We start from the raw sequence: 20244 nt of genomic DNA on the forward strand, positions 1-20244 counted from the left end.
TTCTTGAATTAATGCATGGTTTGATCTTGGCTCTCCACACATAAATAATTAAAACGAAATTTGCATATTAATTAATTGCAATTAATCGGAATATTTCGAGAAAAAAGGAGTGAGGGAGGAGGCCTAGCTGCCCTCCAAGTTTTTGATTACTTAAAAAAGTAATTAGAACTTTTAATTTTTTACAAACGTTTTCATTGGTAGAAAATATACGTAACTTACGAATTAACTTACGTAACGAACTTCTATATTCGTATGTTTTATTGCGTATATGAGGGGGTTCAACTCTCGTCGATACCTCTCTCTTTACACTAAAGCTTAGATTTTGCGCCAATTCCTTAAGAATGACCTCTGAATCACAAAGGCCGTAGAATAAATAGTTGAAATTACTAAAAATACTTTAGCGTAGAGAGTGAGGTATATCGAGAAGGTAAACCCCTCATATCCGTAATAATTTGTGTTTGTTTTAAGTTTTAATGCTGCTCCTTACTTTCAGTAGAAAAGAACTTTTCATATTTATTTGTTCATTGTTTTTTCAAATAATGCTAGAAAATCCTGGACCCCCTTCATTGAAATTCTCTTCCTCCATGAGAAGTTTCTCCATGGAAATATCCTCTCACGTAACCCCCCCCCCTGAACTATCCCCCCTAAAAAAATGCCCCTGAAAACGTCTAGACACTTCCCAGTAACCATTACTATATGTAAACACAGGTAAAAGTTTGTGACTTTCAGCCCCTTCCACGGGGACTGCGGGTACGTGAGTTGTCCCTAAAGACATAGTTATTAGGTTTTTCGACTATGGTGAATAAAATGGCTATCTCAGAATTTTGATCCGGTGACTTTTGGGGAAAATGAGCGAGGGAGGGGGCCTAGGTGCCCTCCAATTTTTTTGGTCACTTAAAAAGGGCACTAGAACTTGTAATTTCCGTTAGAATGAGCCCTCTCGCAACATTCTAGGACCACTCAGTCGATACGATCACCCCTGGGAAAAAAAAAACAAATAAACATCTGTCTTCTGGCAAAGAATGCGGAATTCCATATTTTTGTAGATAGGAACTTGAAACTTCTACGATGTGGTTCTCTGATATGCTGAATCTGATGGTGTTAAGATTGTATGACTTTTAGGGGGTTTCCCCCTATTTTCTAAAATGAGGCAAATTTTCTCAGGCTCCTAACTTTCGATGGGTATAACTGGTCTTGATGAAACTTATATATTTAAAATCAGCGTTAAAAATGCTATTCTTTTGATGTAACTATTGGTATCAAAATTCTATTTTTTAGAGTTTCGGTTACTATTGAGCCGGGGCGCTCCTTACTACAGTTCGTTACCACGAACTGTTTGAATGGTTATATTTCCCAGCAGATGCTTTTTATTTTCTCCAGCTGGGCTTCAGTTGTAGCTAATTGTTCGCAAATCGGGGCGATACTTGAAGACACCGAGTTAGACCCAAATTTATCTCTTGCTTTCAGGGCTTAAAAGGTCTTAGAAAAAGTTTCTTAAATTTCTGGGGTATTGGCAAGTTTTTGTGGCGCTTTGTATTTACGAAGTGACATATAGTGATTGTAAATTTTGTCGGTCTGTCTGTCTGTCTTTCCCTGTTTTGCTAGTTTAGGCACTTCCAGATAAGCTAGGACGATAAAATTTGGCAGGCGTATCAGGAACCAGACCAGATTAAATTAGAAATAGTCGTTTCCCCAATTTGATCATCTGGGGGTAGTGGGGAGACGGTTAATTTGGAAAAAAAAAGACCGGGATGAAAATTGGTGGGAAAAATGAGCACAAATCCTAGATACGTGATTGACATATTCGGAACGGGTCCGCTCTCTTTGTATAAGTTGGGGGGAGGGTTAATTCTGAAAAATGAGAAAAATCAGTACCAGACAGGATTAAATTAGAAATAGTCATTTTTTCGATTCCACCATCTGTGGGGGGGGAGAGTGGAGGGACGATTAATTCGAAAAAATGAGGTATTTTTAAGTTACGAAGGAGTGATCAAATCTTAATGAAATCTCATATTTAGAAGCATCTTGCAACTCAGATCTTTTATTTTAGATCTGGCCGAACCCACTTTCATTGGGGGGAGTTGTGGGGGGACCAGAAATCTTGGAAAACACTCAGAGTTTAGAGGTCAGGATGAAATTTGGTGGGAAGAATAAGCACAAAACCAAGATACGTGACTGACATAACTGGACCGGATCCGCACTCTTTGGGAGAGTCGAGGGGGGGGGGGGTAATTCGAAAAATTAGAAAAAGAGGTATTTGTAATTTATGGACGGGTGATCAGATCTTAATGAAACTTGATATTTAGAAGGATCTTGTGCTTCAGCCCTCTTACTACAAATCCCGACCAGATCTGATGACAGTAGGCGGAGGTTGAGGGGGAAACTGAAAATCTTTGAAAATGATTAGAGTGAAGAGATCGGCTCTCTTTGGGGGAGTTGGGGGGGAGGGTTAATTCTGAAAAATTAGAAAAATGAGGTATTTTTAACTTAGGAAAGAGTCATCAGATATCAATGAAATTTGATGTATGGAAGGATATCGTGTCTCATAGCTCTTATTTTAAATTCTGACCGGATCCGGTGACATTGGGGGGAAGATGGGAGGTGGAACCTAAAATCATGGAAAACGCTTAGAGTTGGGGGATTTGAATGAAACTTGGTGGTAAAAATAATCGTAAGTCCTAGATATGAGATTGCCGTAACTGGAACGGATCTGCTCTCTTCGGGGGAGTTGGGAGGAGGAGTGTTAATTCTGAAAAATTAAAAAAATAAGGTATTTTCAACTTACGAAGGAGAGATTGGATCTTATTGAAATTTGATATTTGGAATGATATCATGTCTCAGAGCTCTTATTTTAAATCCCTACCGGATCCGGTGAAGAGGAAGTTGAGGGGAGATCTAAAATCTTGGAAAATCCTTAGAGTATAGGGGTCGGGATGAAACTTGGTGGTAAAAATAAGTACAAGTCCTAGAAACGGGATTGACATAGCCGGAAAGGGTCTGCTCTCTTTGAGGGAGTTGGGGGGAGGGTTAATTCTGAAAAAAATAGACACAATTAGGTGTTTTAACTTACGAAAGAGTGTTCAGATCTTAATGAAATTTGATATCTAGAAGGATCTCGTGCTTTAAAACTTTTTTTTTAATCCCGACTAGATCTGGTGACATTGAAGGGAGCTGGAGGGGGAAATCGGAATTCTTGGAAAACGTGAGAATCGAGGTATCTTACGAAAGGGTGATCGGATCTTGATGAAACTTAATATATAGAAGAATCTTATGTCTCAGATAATTGACTCGTTACAGTTGTTTTCTCCGATTCGACCATCTGGGGGGCTGAAGGGAGAGGAAAAATTAGAAAAATTGATATATTTTTAACTTACGAGTGGGCGATCGGATCTTGATATTTGATTTGAGAGTGAGTGATATCGGATCTAATGAATTTTGATATTTAGAAGGACCTCGTGACTCAGAGCTCTTATTTTAAATCCTGACCGGTATTAAGCCTCTGATTTTCCTTTTAAAGCAATCTATTGATTCTTAGAATCAATTTGGATAGAATCTCTTGGCTCCTCTTGACTTCGTCACAAATGCCATATGAGCTCTTAGCTCTTGTTTTTGACGAATAGTATATAAATATAAGTAGCTTCAAACATTTATTAAATACCCCTAAGGGGTTTCCTTCCTCCCTAACCTGTATTTATGACCCCAGGGCAAGGTTGCCCAATGTTCATTATGTACCTTCAGGAACATAGAACTTTAAATGGCATTAATTTAATAGTATATGCATTACTCCGTAAATCAAAGTATATGATTACCCCGGTTCCAAACCGGGGTAATCAGTCATTTATGAACGAGCCTATAAATCATCAACTATATGAGATGATGGGGAAAAACCAAAATATTCTAAGATACTGCACTAGTAAGAATAAAATGCGATCCCGTGGAACTAAAATGGACGAATATCCTACAACTTTAGATTAAGAAAAAATAATGTTTGTATATTTTATAGGCCTACAATCGGCGTTTCTTTACTTTTAAGAGCCAATAATGTTTAAAATAATGTGTTTTAAAGAATAACATTCTTTTTTTTAAATAATATTCATACATTTTATAGGCCTACAATCGATGTTTCTTTACTTTTATAGGCCAATAATGTTTAAAATAATGTGTTTTTAAAAATAATGTTCATACATTTTATAGGCCTACAATCAGTGTTTCTTTACTTTTAAATGCCAATAATATTTAAAATAATGTGTCTTTAAGAATATTGTTCTTTTTAACTGATTGTTCTTTTAATCCAAACATTTTATAGGCCTACAATCGATGTTTCTTTACTTTTATAGGCCAATAATGTTTAAAATAATGTGTTTTTAGGAATAATGTTCTTTTTTAAGAATAATGTTCTTTTCAAAAATAATGTTCATACATTTTATAGGCCTACAATCAGTGTTTCTTTACTTTTAAATGCCAATAATATTTAAAATAATGTGTCTTTAAGAATATTGTTCTTTTTAAAAATAACGTTCATACATTTTATACATCTACAATCGGTGTTTCTTTACTTTTAAAGGCCAATAATGTTTAAAATGATGTTTTTAAGAATAATGTTCTTTTCAAAAATAACGTTCATACATTTTATAGGTCTACAATCGATGTTTCTTTACTTTTAAAGGCCAATTATGTTCAAAATGATGTGTTTTTAAGAATAATGTTCTTTTAAAATAATATTGATACATTTTATAGGCCTAAAATCGGTGTTTCTTTAAATTTAAAGGCCAATAATTTTATCTGCTTTGTAACAGCTTTGTAAGATTGTAACCTAACAAATTCCAATTCGTATGAAGTGTTAAAAATGATATTGCCTCGAGGTGTTGTTGCCAATTATACATGTTTTCAACTTCCTTTTAAATCTTGTCGTAATGCTAAGGAGATGTCAACATTCTTAATGATATTCTGGCAAACCCCTCAAGGAGTGCTTAAGCCAATGAGAAAGGAGGAAATCTTGAATACTAAGAATTATTGCTAAAAATCATCACTCATAACTACAAACTTAAGAATCTTTGGGATTATTTATCGGTATAAGATCAACAAAACGGCACAAAAATCAAGGCTGTGTGATTAGTACAACCCTTTTAAATAGTAAAGGAAGAATATCTTAATGGCAAATTTTAAAGGAAACTGATGATAATAAAAAAAAAATTCACGGCCAAAAATTTTGAAATCTTGTGGCAAATTGAGAGGCTACTTTACAATTCTCTACGTCTTCTAAAAGTAATTTTATTACTACTTTTAAAAATTAGAGGTGTCCCCACTAATTAATTTCTTATGAAGCTCTAAAGAAAAAAAATGCAAATTTGTTTGGACTATTCATGTTAAAGCTTTCAATGAAGCCACAGTAATTTTTTCATCAAAGAATCTGCTCGTGTCTGTTGTTAATACGCATTTCACTGCTATAGGGAAATAGCATTGGCTTCAAACCTCGGAAATTGACCTTAACATCCTTCTTAACATGTTAGGGAAGTTTCAACTTAATAGCCTAGACAATTCCTTGGATATTTCCAATGCACCCTTTTACAAAGTTGCTTGCACATAGTGAGTTTTTATTTAGTTCAACACCTCCGTCAATATTTATTAAAAGTTTCACCTTAATACCTCTAGCCTTAGTAATAGTAATATTTGTAAAAGTAGCAATAGAACTACTAGTAGTAGTTGTTGTAGTAACATACACATAGTCCCTTTTGGTTAGTCCAACATCTCCCTCAGCAAACTCTGAAAGTTTCAACTTAGTACCCTATGCCACACCTGAGAAGTTGCAGATACGCTATTTCGACAAGCTGCTTGCCCAAAGTGTATCACGAGACATGGCTAATACGCTTTTTGACAACCTCTATGCACATATTGTCTATAGTAGTAGTAACAGTAGTAGTAGTAGTAGTAGTAGTAGTAGTAGTAGTAGTAGTAGTAGTAGTAGTAGTAGTAGTAGTAGTAGTAGTAGTAGTAGTAGTAGTAGTAGTAGTGCTATTAGTAGTGGTAATAGTAGAACAGAGGTAGTTTTAGGGGGGCAGACGGAGGACTTACCCCGGGCGCAGAAATTTTAGGGGCGCAAAATTCCAAATAAATAATGCTAAGTATAAAATCATTTTATAGTTTTTGAAGTTTTATTTTCATTAAAATAAAAATAGAGGGCACATTTAATAAGTGAAAATAATAAATAAATTATTAGTTAACTAGTAAAATAAAATAAATTGAAAAATTAAAAAAACTAAATAGTTAAAATTAAATGCTGAAATAATTTTCAAATCATCAAAGATAAATTACGAATTAATTAATCAATTGAAATTAATTTTGTTGATACATGAAATTTCCTTAAAATTTGACCTGAAAATTCCTTTTGACCCAAAGCCTTACGAATGGAATTTTCAAGCTTTCCAGAGAAAAATAGTTGGCAACTTCACCGAGCATATATTTTAAGCGTCACAATGTTTTTATTGAAAAGCGTTGATCGAACAGGAAATGAAGAAATTGGCAACTCCCCCGTCTAGCCCCCTCCCTGCAAGCCTAAGTATGAGATCTGCTGAGATCTCACTAGTGAAAGTATTAAGACCTCTTAGTACAAATTATTGAAACGCACAGGGACAAAGGGATTGTTTGGCTGGTAGAAAATTGTTAGAAATCCTTAATTTTCAATATTGAAGACCGCACAGATTCCTCCACTTCTCACTTGCTTCCAAAGCGACACTAAAGTCTCGCTGGCCAAACTTATAATATCAATTGTTTAAGCCAATTTATTTTGCAACTGAAGACAAAAACATACCCCAAAAGATCTTCTTTTGACGTATGAAAGCATACTTTTTATTTATTGACTAGTTAAGCTTTGTATTGATAGACAGATTATGGCACTAGGTTGTGGAATCTGAACCATATAAAGATGGATTATCTGTCAAGAGATCTGTCAAAATATGACTGATTTTCGAGCTTTAAAAATATTATGTTGCTTGATTTTTACTATGAGTAATATATAAAAACAGCACTTGTACACTTTTCGTATTCGTGTAGTAAGGTCCGGGCATATACGGTGTAGTAAGACAAGTTAGAGAAATAAATTATAATTTTATTTTCTGTTATACATGCCCAATCAGAGTGCTTAAATGGTTTTGTCACCACTTCAAGGATGGATATAGTGGTTAAACTAAATAAAATATTTAATTTATATGGCTATTTAAAGTAATTTGGGTTAAAAGATTACGCTGCTTATCACACCAAGGTGAATAATCCATAAGTTGCCTCAGAATCCAGTTATTAAGCAAACAATAAAGAAAATCAGAATCAGGATCTACAATCAAGTTGTTTCCGTTGCCAGATTAAGTTCTTTATGCAGCATAAGCATGCATTCAAATATAACGCACTCCGGGTCGATGTTGTACCAACCAAAAGATTCTAAACCATATTCCCGTGTATATTCATTGGCCTAAACCCTACTAAATCCTGAAGAGTTTTGATAGTTTTTAAATGAAAACGGTCATCTCTGAAAAACCCGAAAATCACCATTTTAGGAGGGGAGGATTTCTAAAGTGGAAAGGATATACCTATACTCGATCGCTTCTTTTGGGGATAATTAATTGCGGCAATTATATCTTAGTAGCATCTACGTTATTCAAATATGAAGAAATAGATGCCAGTATTATGCAACATGTTTGACAAGAAGAAGAGAAAATAAAAAAGAAATTCGTCTTTGTGCATCACTGAGAAACGTATAATTAATTGCGTATTTATGTTCCCCGTCTTTTGTAATTTTGGCAGTAGGAATTTTACACTAGTTTCAATAAACAGTTTCCACTCTGGCCTCAAGTGGGGAGTCTGATACTGGTGCTGACTCTCCGCCACCTCTGAAGCGGTTGAGACAAACTCAGTTTGGGTCAGCAGCCATATCTGGCTCAATAGCAATGCAACAGCAGTCAAAAAATGGATTTCTGGCTAATGAAATCTCAAGCTCAAAAAGCTGTGATGTTGGATCCTCAGTTGAAGATACTAATGAAATTGTTGTCAGGAAGAAAGCTGGTATTTCAGAGGCAAATGGTGTGACAAATTTTGCTCCTGTTGTCTCACTTTCTAAATCAGAAGAGGAGGTTGTTCGTCTTATTGGGCAGCACTTAAATGAAATAGGATTAAGGTTTGTATACAATATTTATAATGTACTCCAGTCTAAACACTAATATTTGTAAATATTATAGCAGCTCAAACTATTGATTTACAAATAAAGTGAACATGCCACTAGATGATATTGTTTATGCTCTTTCTGAATATGATAATTGCTTCTTTTGCAAATTTAGTTTAAGCCATTTTTGGACCACTGAAAATGATAATGTCTTCCTTTGTTTTGTTTTTTTTTTTTTTTTTTTTTGTTTTTTTTGTATAAAAAGGGTTAAGATGTTGGTTTCAAACTTAGGCTACTTTTTCACTATAAAATCTATCCATTTTTTTAAAGTTAAAGAATCTGCAAGCATTGTCACAATTACAATTTTCCACAGTTAAGTTGAATAAAAAAGTAAACAATTTTTCCATTCACCATGTTTCTTCTGCTGGCTTTGATATTTTGGCAAAACAGCAGTTTTTAAGCAGCCTAATAGAATAAGAAGAAAACATGGCAGATTTGTTCTGATTTTTTTTTCATCTTAATTTTGACAAATTAATGTTTATGAAATATACTACTTTTACAAAATAGATCTGCAATGAAAAACTAAGTTTGAAGGAAATGTTAAAACCCATTTTTTATATCCAAAAAATATAGAATAAAATTATTCTTCTCAAGGGTCCTAAAATGGCTTAAAATTGGATTTGCAAGAAAAGTAATTATTGTATTCAGAAAAAATTGCATCTAGTGAAGTGTTCACTTTATTTGTAGATCAATTATATGAACTATTCAATATTTACCCTAATATGCTTGCTAGGCCTCAAACAGATAAAAAAGACCTATTGTTTTGCTGCCAAAAAAGATAGTTTGAATTTTAGTCTAACTGATTGAAGTTCAAGAATTATGCAGCTTACTTTTGTAAACTAATATTAAAATACATTTAAGGTTCTGAAAATTTTACTTTGACCAGCAACTCTGGAATTATTCCTGAATTTTCTAGACAACATAATTTAGGTTAATTTAAAGTTATCACTAAAATAGCCTACATCAGGCTACATCAAGAGTGTGTAACATTTTTATACTTCTGAGACAATTATTTAAAACTTAGTTGTTCTCAATAGCTATATTAGTTTAGTGATTAACCACTTCTAAAGGAAAATATGCTAATAAAACAAAGAGGAATGCTGATAAAACAATGTGTTATTAGTTTTTTAATTTTTATGATTTTATTTTAAATTTCATAGTGCTTTTCTGACAATACACAACCACAACCTCTCCAGCGGTTGCATATATATCCCTAATAATATATTTATCTGTTCATTAGAACCTTGTGATAGATTATGTTACATTTCTCTATTAAGATAGGTTTGTTCCATTCTTCACTTGATAAAATTAAATTTAGCTCTTGGGACAACAATATAATTGTGGAATTAAACATTTTTGACATTATTATAGAAACATCCTGCATTTCATAAAACTAAAACTTAATTGCTTCATTGTGTTCTTATAGTTTTTATATATCATAGGGCTATATCTTGGACTATCAGGAGATGAGGGAGGTCAAGGGCTATAGTTAGAAATAGAGCCATGATATATGAAAGGGAACATAAAATAAGGAATCAATGACACGGCTCTTGTTTTAATAGAACCTTTCTTTATAAGTAGCCAATCACTAAACAGATACCAGGTAATGATGGTCAGGAAAAATCAAAGTGTTGTTTAACCTACATTGACCTGCTGATCCTCCCTTTGAGAACACCTTAGCAAACAGTAGGGTATTTGGCAATTAACCTACTTGAGAGTTACAAAATATTAGATTCAACCATTGGTAAAATTCTAGGGGATTAACGTTTCATTAGGGTATCCTAAAAAGTAGAGTAGATTTATAGTATTTTGTTTATATTACTTTGCTAAGTAGAATATGAACACACCACTTGTTGTTTTTATATTCTCTTTCTAAATATACTACTTGCTTCCATTGCCAATTTTATTTTGAGCCCTTAAAGACTTAATTCAGTACAGTCCAATATGGCATGAAATCTGGTTTTACAGAATTGAGTTGGATTTGAAGCAATTCAAGGAATTTAAAAAAAAGAGGAAATCTTAATGGAAATTTTTAAAGTATTGTAAATCAGAATTTAGCAATCTCAGCATGCATTCTTTTATCCTTATTTGTGTTGTTATCCATTTCCGAATGTAGATCTATGTAAAACTTACATAGCAAAAAGCTTGTCTAAGTTCATCAAAGGTCAGTTGCCTTTAACAGGGGACACTTTAAAAGACATTTTTCAGTATCTGGGTGGCTCCTTGAAGTTTCATTTACCTACCTCAACTACTTTTTTAGATAGCAGAAAGTCCATCATCTGAAATTTTACCCAACATTTAAGAATAAGCAAAAAAAAATAATCAATCTAAATTTTATTGCCCCATTCTATAGAAGGGGAATTATATATGTCATCTCTCTCTCGTGTAAACCTCATCACTCTGCCCTATACCTTGTCACTTGTCTCTGTACTCTTTTGCATACAATCCCATAATAAAGCTGATTTTTAAGGACTTAAAGACTAATTTCCTGAGAATCAACAAGTCTACTACTAGTAACAACTCATTACAGCACCAAGCTTTTTGAGGCCAACACAGCTGTATGTGCCCCTACTCCATTCAATATGTTCAAAGCTTCATTCTTTACTCCATCAAATAAAGCCTTGACATTCTTTTAATCCTTCCCTATGACCTTTTATCCTTTCTTAAAATCTTTTCAATGTCTAAATTATTTGCCCATAAAAAAGCTGCAAAAAATGTTTAAAGATGTCTCCTTTATGTTTACTCCTGGGGTGTATAAAGTTTAGAAGTATTAAGAGAAGACAACATTCAATGTGACAAATTTGTCACATTTGATAATTATTGTATGCTGATTGTGAGAAAAACAGTATGTAAATACTCTTTTTTGCAGTTTATTTGTTTCTTATCATAAATGGTAGAGAATTGTGATTATTGTAATGATTATTTTCCTTTTGCTAGAATACCTTCCATTATCTGCTTTGGTCTCCTTTTGACTTCATGGTAATTTGCCCAATTGCTGAAGATGACCAATCAGTGGGTGATGCTTGGGTGGATACTCTTTTCTATGCATTGTTGCAGCACAATTAACTTAAACTACCCAAACAGCTTTGTCATAGGTTCACTCTTGAAAGTTGTATTCACACAGCTCAGCTAGGGATAGTGAAAAACTGGAGCTCTAGAGATTTACCTAGTGTATAGTAGAATCCCAGGTCTTGTTTGAGTAGATTATGATTCTTATTGGATTTTTAAATTGTGTACACTCATGGTGGAGGAAGTTCCCACTGATCTATTTTTTGATTTATTTTTATGGCACTTGGTATTAACCAAGTGACATATAGCAATCACAAATTCTGTCTGTCTGTTGGCCTGTTGGTCCATCGGTCTGTTGGTCCCAGTTGTGCTACTTTAAGCACTTCCAGGTAAGCTGGGATGATGAAATTTGGCAGGCTTATCAGGGACTGGACCAGATTAAATTAGAAATAGTCGTTTTCCCCATTTGACCATCTGGGAGAGAGTGGGAGGCCTGTTAATTCAGAAAAAATAGAAAAATTGAAGTATTTTTAACTAACAAATGGTTGATCAGATCTTAGTGAAATTTGATGTTTGGAAGGATATCATGTCTCAGAGCTGTTATTTTAAATCCCAACTGGATCTGGTGACATTGGGGGAGGGAGTTGGGAGGGGGAAACCTAAAACTTGGAAAACACTTATGTTTGGAGGGATATCGTGTCTCAGAGCACTTATTTTAAATCCCGACCGGATCTGGTGACATTGGGGGGGGGGAGTTGGGAGGGCAAACCTAAAATCTTGGAAAACACTTAGAATGGAGGGATCGGGATAAAACTTAGTGGGACAAATAAGCACAAGTCCCAGATACATGATTGACATAACCGGAACAGACCTGCTCTCTTTGGGGTAGTTAGCGGGGGGGTTAATTCTGAAAAATTAGAAAAAATGCTGTATTTTTAACTTACAAATGGGTGATCAAATCTCAATGAAATTTGATATTTAGAAAGATATCGTGTCTCAGAGCTCTTATTTTAAATCCCCATCGGATCTGGTGACATTGGGGATGGGGGGGGGGGAGTTGGGAGGGGGAACCTAAAACTTGGAAAACACTTAGAGTGGAGGGATCAGGATGAAACTTGGTGGGAAAAGTAAGCACAAATCTTAGATACATTATTGACATAACCGGAATGGATCCGCTCTCTTTGGGGTGGTGGGGGGGGGGGTTAATTTTGTAAATTAGAAAAAATGAGGTATTTTTTAACTCATGAACAGGTGATTGGATATCAATGAAATTTGATATTTAGAAGGATATCGTGTCTCAAAGCTCTTATTTCAAATCCCGACCGGATCTGGGGACATTGGGGGGAGTTTGGGGTGGGGGAGCTTAGACTGCAGGAATCGGGATGAAACTTGGTGAGGAAAATAAGCAGAAGTCTTAGATACGTGATTTACATAATTGGAACGGATCCGCTCTATTGGAGGGGGGGGGGGGTAATTCTGAAAAACTAGAAAAAAATGACGTATTTTTAACTTACAAAGGAGTGATCGGATCTTCATGAAACTTCATATTTAGAAGGACCTCGTAACTCAGATCTCTTATTTTAAATCTCAACTAGATCCAGCGTAATTGGGGAGGGGGCAGTTGGGGGGACCAGAAATCTTAGAAAATACTTAAAGTGGTGAGATCAGGATGAAACTGGATGGGGAGAATAAAAACCTGTCTAAGATACGTGACTGACATAACTGGACCGGATCTGCTCTCTTTGGTGGAGTTGGGGGGGGGGTGTTTAATTTTGAAAATTGAGGTATTTGTAACTTACGAAAGGGTGACCAGATCTTAATGAAATTTGATATTTAGAAGGATTTTGTGCTTTAAAGCTCTCATTTTATACCGACCAGATCCTGTGACATTATGGGGAGTTGGAGGGTGACATCGGAATTATTGGAAAACGGGAAAATTGGGGTATTTTTATCTTACGAATAGGTGATCGGATCTTAATGAAATTTGATATTTAGAAGGAATTCATGTCTCAGAGCTCATATTTCAAATCCCGACCAGATCTTTGGCATTGGGGGGAGTTGGAGGGGGAAATCTTGGAAAACAATTGGAGTGGAGGAATCGGGATGAAGCTTGGTGGATAGAATAAGCAAATGTCCTTGATACGTGATTGACGGAACCATACTGGATTCGCTCTCTTTGGGGAGTTGGGGACAGGGGTTCAGTGATTTGCGAGTCAGGTGCTTCTGGACGTGCTAGGACGATGAAAATCGGTAGGCGTGTCAGGGACCTGCACAAATTGACTTGATAAAGTCGTTTTCCCAGATTCGACCATCTGGGGGGCTAAAGGGAGAGGAAAAATTAGAAAAAATTAGTTATTTATAACTTACGAGTGGGTGATCGGATCTTAATGAATTTTGATATTTAGAAGGAAATCGTGACTCAGAGCTCTTATTTTAAATCCTGACCAGTATTAAGCCTCTTATTTTCCTTTAAAATCAATCTATTGATTCATACAATTTTGTTAGAGCTCATACCATATGATCTCTTGGCTCTTAGCACTTCTTACCTCGTCACAAGTGCCATATGAGCTCTTAGCTCTTGTTTGACTAGGAATTCCAAACACTTATAAAATAAATAAACAAGCAAAGCAATTTGTATAGCACTGTTCCGTAAGAAAGCATGTAGCAAGTTCTTTCCATGTCCCAGGATTGCATCCCCCTTCTTCCAAAGTTGAGATCATAGTTATGGAGCTTTTGAGGGTGCTTTTGATTGTAAGCAGGTTAATAGGGAGTTTCAATAGATTGTTCTGTTCTGAATGTTTATTTTTTTTCTTTTTTTTAGAATCATGCTTGGAGCATGGGAATATGTCTTTCATCACCACCTTATCATTCTGGCAATTGTGATTTAAAGTAATTTAAGGTAGATGGGAGGGGTTCTCTGTTATAGTAACTATGTTAAACTCTTCATCTATTCATGTGCAGTAGAACCAGTTTCTTTGTGTCAGCTTAGTGTGAGACAAGACAAAGAGAACTGACAGAATAAATGGGAAATATATCCCAGGTCTTGGATAGTGAAAAACTGGAGCTCTAGATATTTACCTAGTGTAAATATTTTTTTTTTTTTTTTTTTTTTTTTTTTTTTTTTTTTTTTTTATATATATAAGGTGTTGGCTTGTGAGATGTTTCAAACAGGCTAAATTGGCTACTTAGGTCTACTTTTGTAGTACCAGCAGAATTTCTAATTCTGCACATACACTTCAAGTAAGAAAAATACTTATCTCTATAGTCAGAATTGCATCCTGAATCCAAAGTTACTGTGCATTTGCATCAGAAAGGAAATTAATATTCACCATATACAGACCTAGCCTATACCAATTCAGGGTATATATTTGCACGTTAGTGAGTATATGTGTATGTATGTGTATATGTGTGTATGTGTATATGTATGTGTGTATGTATGTGTATGTATATGTATGTGTATGTATATATGTATATATATATGTATGTGTGTATATGTGTATATATATATATATATATATATATATGTATATATGTAAACCCCTATAGATAGGTAGAGTTGCTCCATAGGAGGCTTAGGCCAAGTAGGACCTTGTCCCAGTGGGGCCCATAATAGAAACTGGGAAACCCTCCCCTGGGGGTCATAATTTCAGGTGGAGGAGGAAGAAGGCCCCTCAAATGTACACTCAGCAGGGCCAACTGCCGTGTTCACGCGTCAGATGAGTTACAAACCTTCTCCCAGTAATGGGTTAAATTGCATGGTGAAGCAGAACACCATCGTGGGAGGATCCTCTATAGGAGGACAACTGCGGCAGGGCGTAAGATCCAGATTTATGGACAACGGCCTCTGTAAAGGGCTGCCTCGACCCTTTCGGGGTACCTGCAAGACTGGGAAACTTGCGGTCAATTTTTCCCACTTGAGGAGTGGCGCCCCTCGAGGAAATTATAGCCTAGTAAACAACACAGCACTCGTACGGGATTCTGATTATTGGATAATTTTCTGGGCTTGGTTTGTTTTGATGGGCGTTTTCGGGCTGAAAAACCTCTTCCTAGCTAATTTATCTACTATGGGCTGCCTCCCCGTAGTAGCATAATATTTGTAGGCATGAATATATAATGAGTCGGAGGTAATAGGCTTGGGACTGTCTGTGCAGGATTTCGAATCTTGTTGATAGAAGAGCATCGCCAAGTGCTGAAAACCATGTTGTGACCAAGATGGGCCCAGGATTGCACAAAGCCTCCAACTTACTGGAGGTCCCAGGGACTTCTTGCTGTCCGGTTCTAAGCCGGCTTAAGCGCTTCGGTGTAGATTTGAGAAGATATGTTGGTCCCCATCCTGCACTGGTATCCGGGATCACTGCTTTTCTTGAGGCCAAAATAATTTCAAAGATTTAAAGAACATGAAAATTGGAACTTGGAATGTTACGACGTTAAAAAATGACTATCGCATCGACATTTTGACTGACGAATTCAGACGGTTTGAACTGGATTTATTAGGAGTTTCAGAAACTCATATCCCAGGGGTAGGAAGCATGAAATTAGGTGACATAGAATTTGTTTACTCAGGAAGGAAGGATGGGGTACATAGACAGGGAGTAGGGCTCATGATGAATAAGGAAGCTGCTAAGTCTTGTTTAGGCTGGGAAGGTATTAATAATAGAATACTAATTGCTCATTTTATGACTAAAAAGTTTAGGGTATCAGTTATAGTAGTATATGCCCCCATTGAACCAACTGATGGAGATACTAGTGACTCAGATGAATTTTACTTACAGTTACAGGAGCAAATAGACAGGGTACCAGGTAGAAATATGGTGTTTTTGCTAGGAGATTTTAATGCCCAGGTTGGTAGAAATAGGGATAGATGGTATCCTAGCCTAGGTAATTTTGGTGTAGGAAAAGAAAACAGTAATGGCTATAGGCTTTTGCAATTTTGTAGGTATAACAACCTAGTTATAACCAATACGGTGTTTGGTCACAAAATGGCCCATAAGTTGACATGGTATTCACGTGATGGTAAGACAGCAAACCTTATTGATTATGTTATTGTAAACAGAAGACTAGCAGGATCAATACAAGATACTAGGGTGTATAGGAGTGCCGTTATTGATGTTAAAAGTAAAGATCACCATCTAGTAGTGTCTAAGGTTAATTTAAAGCTGAAATTTCGGAAGAGTAACTCCCCCCCGGGAAGTTATGATGTTGGTAGACTTCAGGATGAAAATTTGAGAAAAAAATTCCAGGAACAGTTGAGTACTAAACTTGAGGGTTTAAAATTTGACAATGTGGAAGATGGATGGAATAATTTCAGAAAAACAATTTGTGAAGTTGCTGATGGTGTCCTAGGGAAGAGTGCTAAGACAGCAACTAGGAATATTAGTGAAAAAGCTTTAGGTTTAATAGAGAGTAGAAGGGGTTTGTATAAGAATTATCTGAGCGATAGGTCGTATGAAAACAAAAGGAATGTAAAGAAAGTGGAGAAAGCATTAAAATATGAACTAAGGAGATGTGAAATGGAGGCGATGGATAAAATTGCTGAGGATCTGGAAGATGCGGCTAGACGGCATAATAGTAAAATATTATACTGGCATGTTAATAAATTGAAAGGGAGTAGCCGATCCGGACTAGTCCCAGTTAAAGATAGAAATGGGGTCACAATTAGTGATAAGGAAAAAGTTAAAGAAAGATGGGTGGAACATTTTGAGAATGTGCTAAACCGAGATACAGTTGCAGGAAAAGATATAGATGAAAATGAAAAAGTTTGTGATACCTTGGATGTGAAGGAAGATTTGTTTAGTGAGGAAGAATTAGCGACAGTACTAGAAGGATTAAAAAATAATAAGGCCCCAGGTGCTGATAGTATGATTAATGAGTTCCTTAAATATGGTGGCTCTGAGGTTAGGAATAAGCTACTGAAGATTATGAACATGATTTTTGAAAAAGGGGAAGTACCCAATGATTTTAGGAAAACCTTAATTAAACCACTGTATAAGAAAGGTGACAAGAGTGAATGTCGGAATTATCGAGGCATTAGTCTGGTCTCTGTAGGTAGCAAATTACTGAGTAATATGATACTTTTTAGACTGAGACATGCTGTAGACAAAGTTTTAAGGGAAGAACAATGCGGTTTTAGAAAAGGTAGAGGATGTGTCGACCATGTTTTCACTCTTAGGTTAATAATTGAGAAGTCCCTTCGTTGTCAAACACCTTTGGTCCTTAGTTTTATCGATTATGAGCAAGCTTTCGATTCTGTTGATAGAACAGCGTTAACAAAGGTCTTATCGTTATATGGTATACCAGAAAAATACATTAAAGTGATTTGCGCTATGTACGAGAATAATACTGCTGCGGTTAAGGTAGGAAATGAGGTTAGCAACTGGTTTTGTATTAAATCAGGAGTTAAGCAGGGTTGTGTTCTATCCCCCTTTATATGGATCATTTTGATGGACTTCGTCTTAAGGAGCACAGGAAAGGCAATTGGAGACCATGGAATCAAATGGGGAGGAAGAACGCTCCTGGACTTAGATTATGCTGATGATTTAAGCATATTAGATGAAAGTGTGAGCAAAATGAATGAATTTTTAGAGGTTTTACGAGTTCAGGGTGCTAAAATAGGCTTGAAAATTAATGTTAAGAAGACTAAGTCACTAAGGTTAGGAATAAGTGAAGATGAACAGGTGACCTTAGGTAACGAAAAGATTGATCAGGTTGGGAGCTTCAGTTACCTTGGTAGTATTATTAGTAAAGATGGTGGGAGCAGTGAAGATGTTAAAAGTAGAATAGCTAAAGCTCAGGGTGTTTTTTCACAGTTAAAAAAAGTTTGGAAGAATAGAAAGATAAGCCTACAAACCAAGATTAGAATATTGGAAGCTACAGTGATGACAGTGGTCAAATATGGCTCTGAAGCATGGACACTCCGAAAAGCAGATGAAAATTTACTAGATGTTTTCCAGAGAAATTGCCTACGGATTGTTCTGGGTACCCGGCTGACTGACCGTATTTCAAACAGTAGGTTGTACGAAAAGTGTGGTTCAATCCCGCTTTCTGGGGCTATAATGAAAGAAAGGTTGAGATGGCTAGGCCACGTTCTACGGATGAAGGATGACAGATTACCGAAGATTGTCCTTTTTGGCCAACCGTCTGGGGCTACACGGAAAGCAGGTCGTCCTTGTCTGGGTTGGGAGGATGTCATAAATAAGGATTTAAAGGAAATGGGAACTTCCTGGGAGGGTGTAAAGAGGGAGGCTTTAAATAGATTAGGTTGGAGGAGGAGCGTGCGTAGCTGTGTTGGCCTCAGGCGGCTTGGTGCTGCAGTGAGTTATTAGTAGTAGTAGTAGTAGTATAGTAGAATCCCAGGTCTTGTTTGAGTAGATTATGATTCTTATTGGATTTTTAAATTGTGTACACTCAGGGTGGAGGAAGTCCCCACTGATCTAATTTTTTGATTTATTTTTTGACTAGGAATTCCAAACACTTATAAAATAAATAAACAAGCAAAGCAATTTGTATAGCACTATTCCATAAGAAAGCATGTAGCAAGTTCTTTCCATGTCCCAGGATTACATCCCCCTTCTTCAAAAGTTGAGATCATAGTTATTGAGCTTTTGAGGGTGCTTTTGATTGTAAGCTGGTTAATAGGGAGTTTCAATAGATTGTTCTGATCTGATCTGTGTTTTTTTTTTTTTTTTTTTTTTTTTTTTTTTTTTTTTTTTTTTTTTTTTTTCAGGATCATGCTTGGAGCATGGGAATGTGTCTTTCATCACCACCTGGCAATTGTGATTTAAAGTAATTTAAGGTAGATAGGGTGCTTGTCTGTTCTGTTATAGCACCTATGTTAAGCTCTTCATCTATTCATGTGCAGTAGAACCAGTTTCTTTGTGTGAGCTTAGTGTGAGACAAGACAAAGAGAAGTGACAGAATAAATGGGAATATAATTTGGGCTATATATTTGTACATGAGGGGGGGGGGGTTAAAGTATAGTGGGTCTGGTTGGAGAATGTGTTAGCTACTATTATTCTGCATATTATAAGTAAGAATTGTCTAAAGACAATTCTAAATTCTTCACACTGTCTAAAGACTTTACCCCATCATGATAGAGTTCCATCAGGCTTCTCAACAATGACTATGGAATTGATAAATTAATCCATTCTATCAGTTTTGATACTCTCTTGATAATGCCAAGTGTTTTTGAGATGACTTAGCTTGGCTTTATATTAATACTCTGTGGACATAGGGATCCTTTTGGGTGGCTGTGCTGTTGGCTCACAATTCTCTTTCAAGTAAATTTGGTATTGAACAAAGTACCTTTCATGTACTATTTTTGTTCCTATCCACATTATACAGAGGATTTTGTTTTAGATGCTCAGAAGAAAGGTATTTAATTGCAAATTGAGAATTCTATTACTACTTTTTAAGAGTTGATTGCAGTTGGAGACCAGTCTGTCCCCCTTCAGTGTCTTTTTTGTCATGGGTCCTCCCGTAACCTTCCATGCACTCAATAGATTTTTTTACATAGCAATTTTCCTCAGAATAGTTGAAAGGTACTATAAATACGCCTCTGGGATGACACAACCCACTAAACCCTCAGAAAGCTGTAGAATTTTTCTATTATATTAAAAAAAGGTAGGTATGTCTAATCTTGGCGGTTTGAGTGGCTTGAAACTTTCAGAAATCGTTTCCTGTACCAAGGGAATTACATTTCTTTTTTTTGTGCAGTTTTTTTTTCAGTGTTCTGAGAATGATCCAAAACACTAGCTTTGTCTCAAATCAGTGTAAAACTTATAGCTACTAGTCCCTGGGCCAAGGGGGATACACAAACACCCAAAAAGTAGGCTCGGAAAGACCAGAAAATATTTTCTCTGATCAGCTTGAAACTTGTATCCTTAAATCCTTAGGTTATAGGCCCCAATGCACAAGAAACAAAAATTGTTTTTCCCAGAAAAGGCCAACAACTTTTTTTTTAGAATGGGCTGAAATTAAAACTACAAGTGCTTGTGCCAAGGGGATCCCAATATTCACAAAAAGAAAAA

The 20244-nt window shown here is 35.9% G+C and overlaps 1 protein-coding gene across 1 annotated transcript in view; it reads left to right on the top strand.

Annotated features, from left to right (window-relative positions):
- The first annotated feature begins 7687 nt into the window (after positions 1-7687).
- LOC136029147 (WD repeat-containing protein 26-like) overlaps positions 7688-20244 on the top strand; it is a 55443-nt gene continuing 42886 nt past the window's right edge. Inside the window, exon 1 of the mRNA XM_065707242.1 lies at positions 7688-8164. Coding sequence (XP_065563314.1) covers positions 7938-8164 — 227 coding nt within the window. The 5' untranslated portion in view covers positions 7688-7937. The remainder of the gene's footprint in view (positions 8165-20244) is intronic.

The sequence above is a fragment of the Artemia franciscana genome, chromosome 7, assembly GCF_032884065.1.
Source record: "Artemia franciscana chromosome 7, ASM3288406v1, whole genome shotgun sequence".
Taxonomy (NCBI): Eukaryota; Metazoa; Arthropoda; class Branchiopoda; order Anostraca; family Artemiidae; genus Artemia; species Artemia franciscana.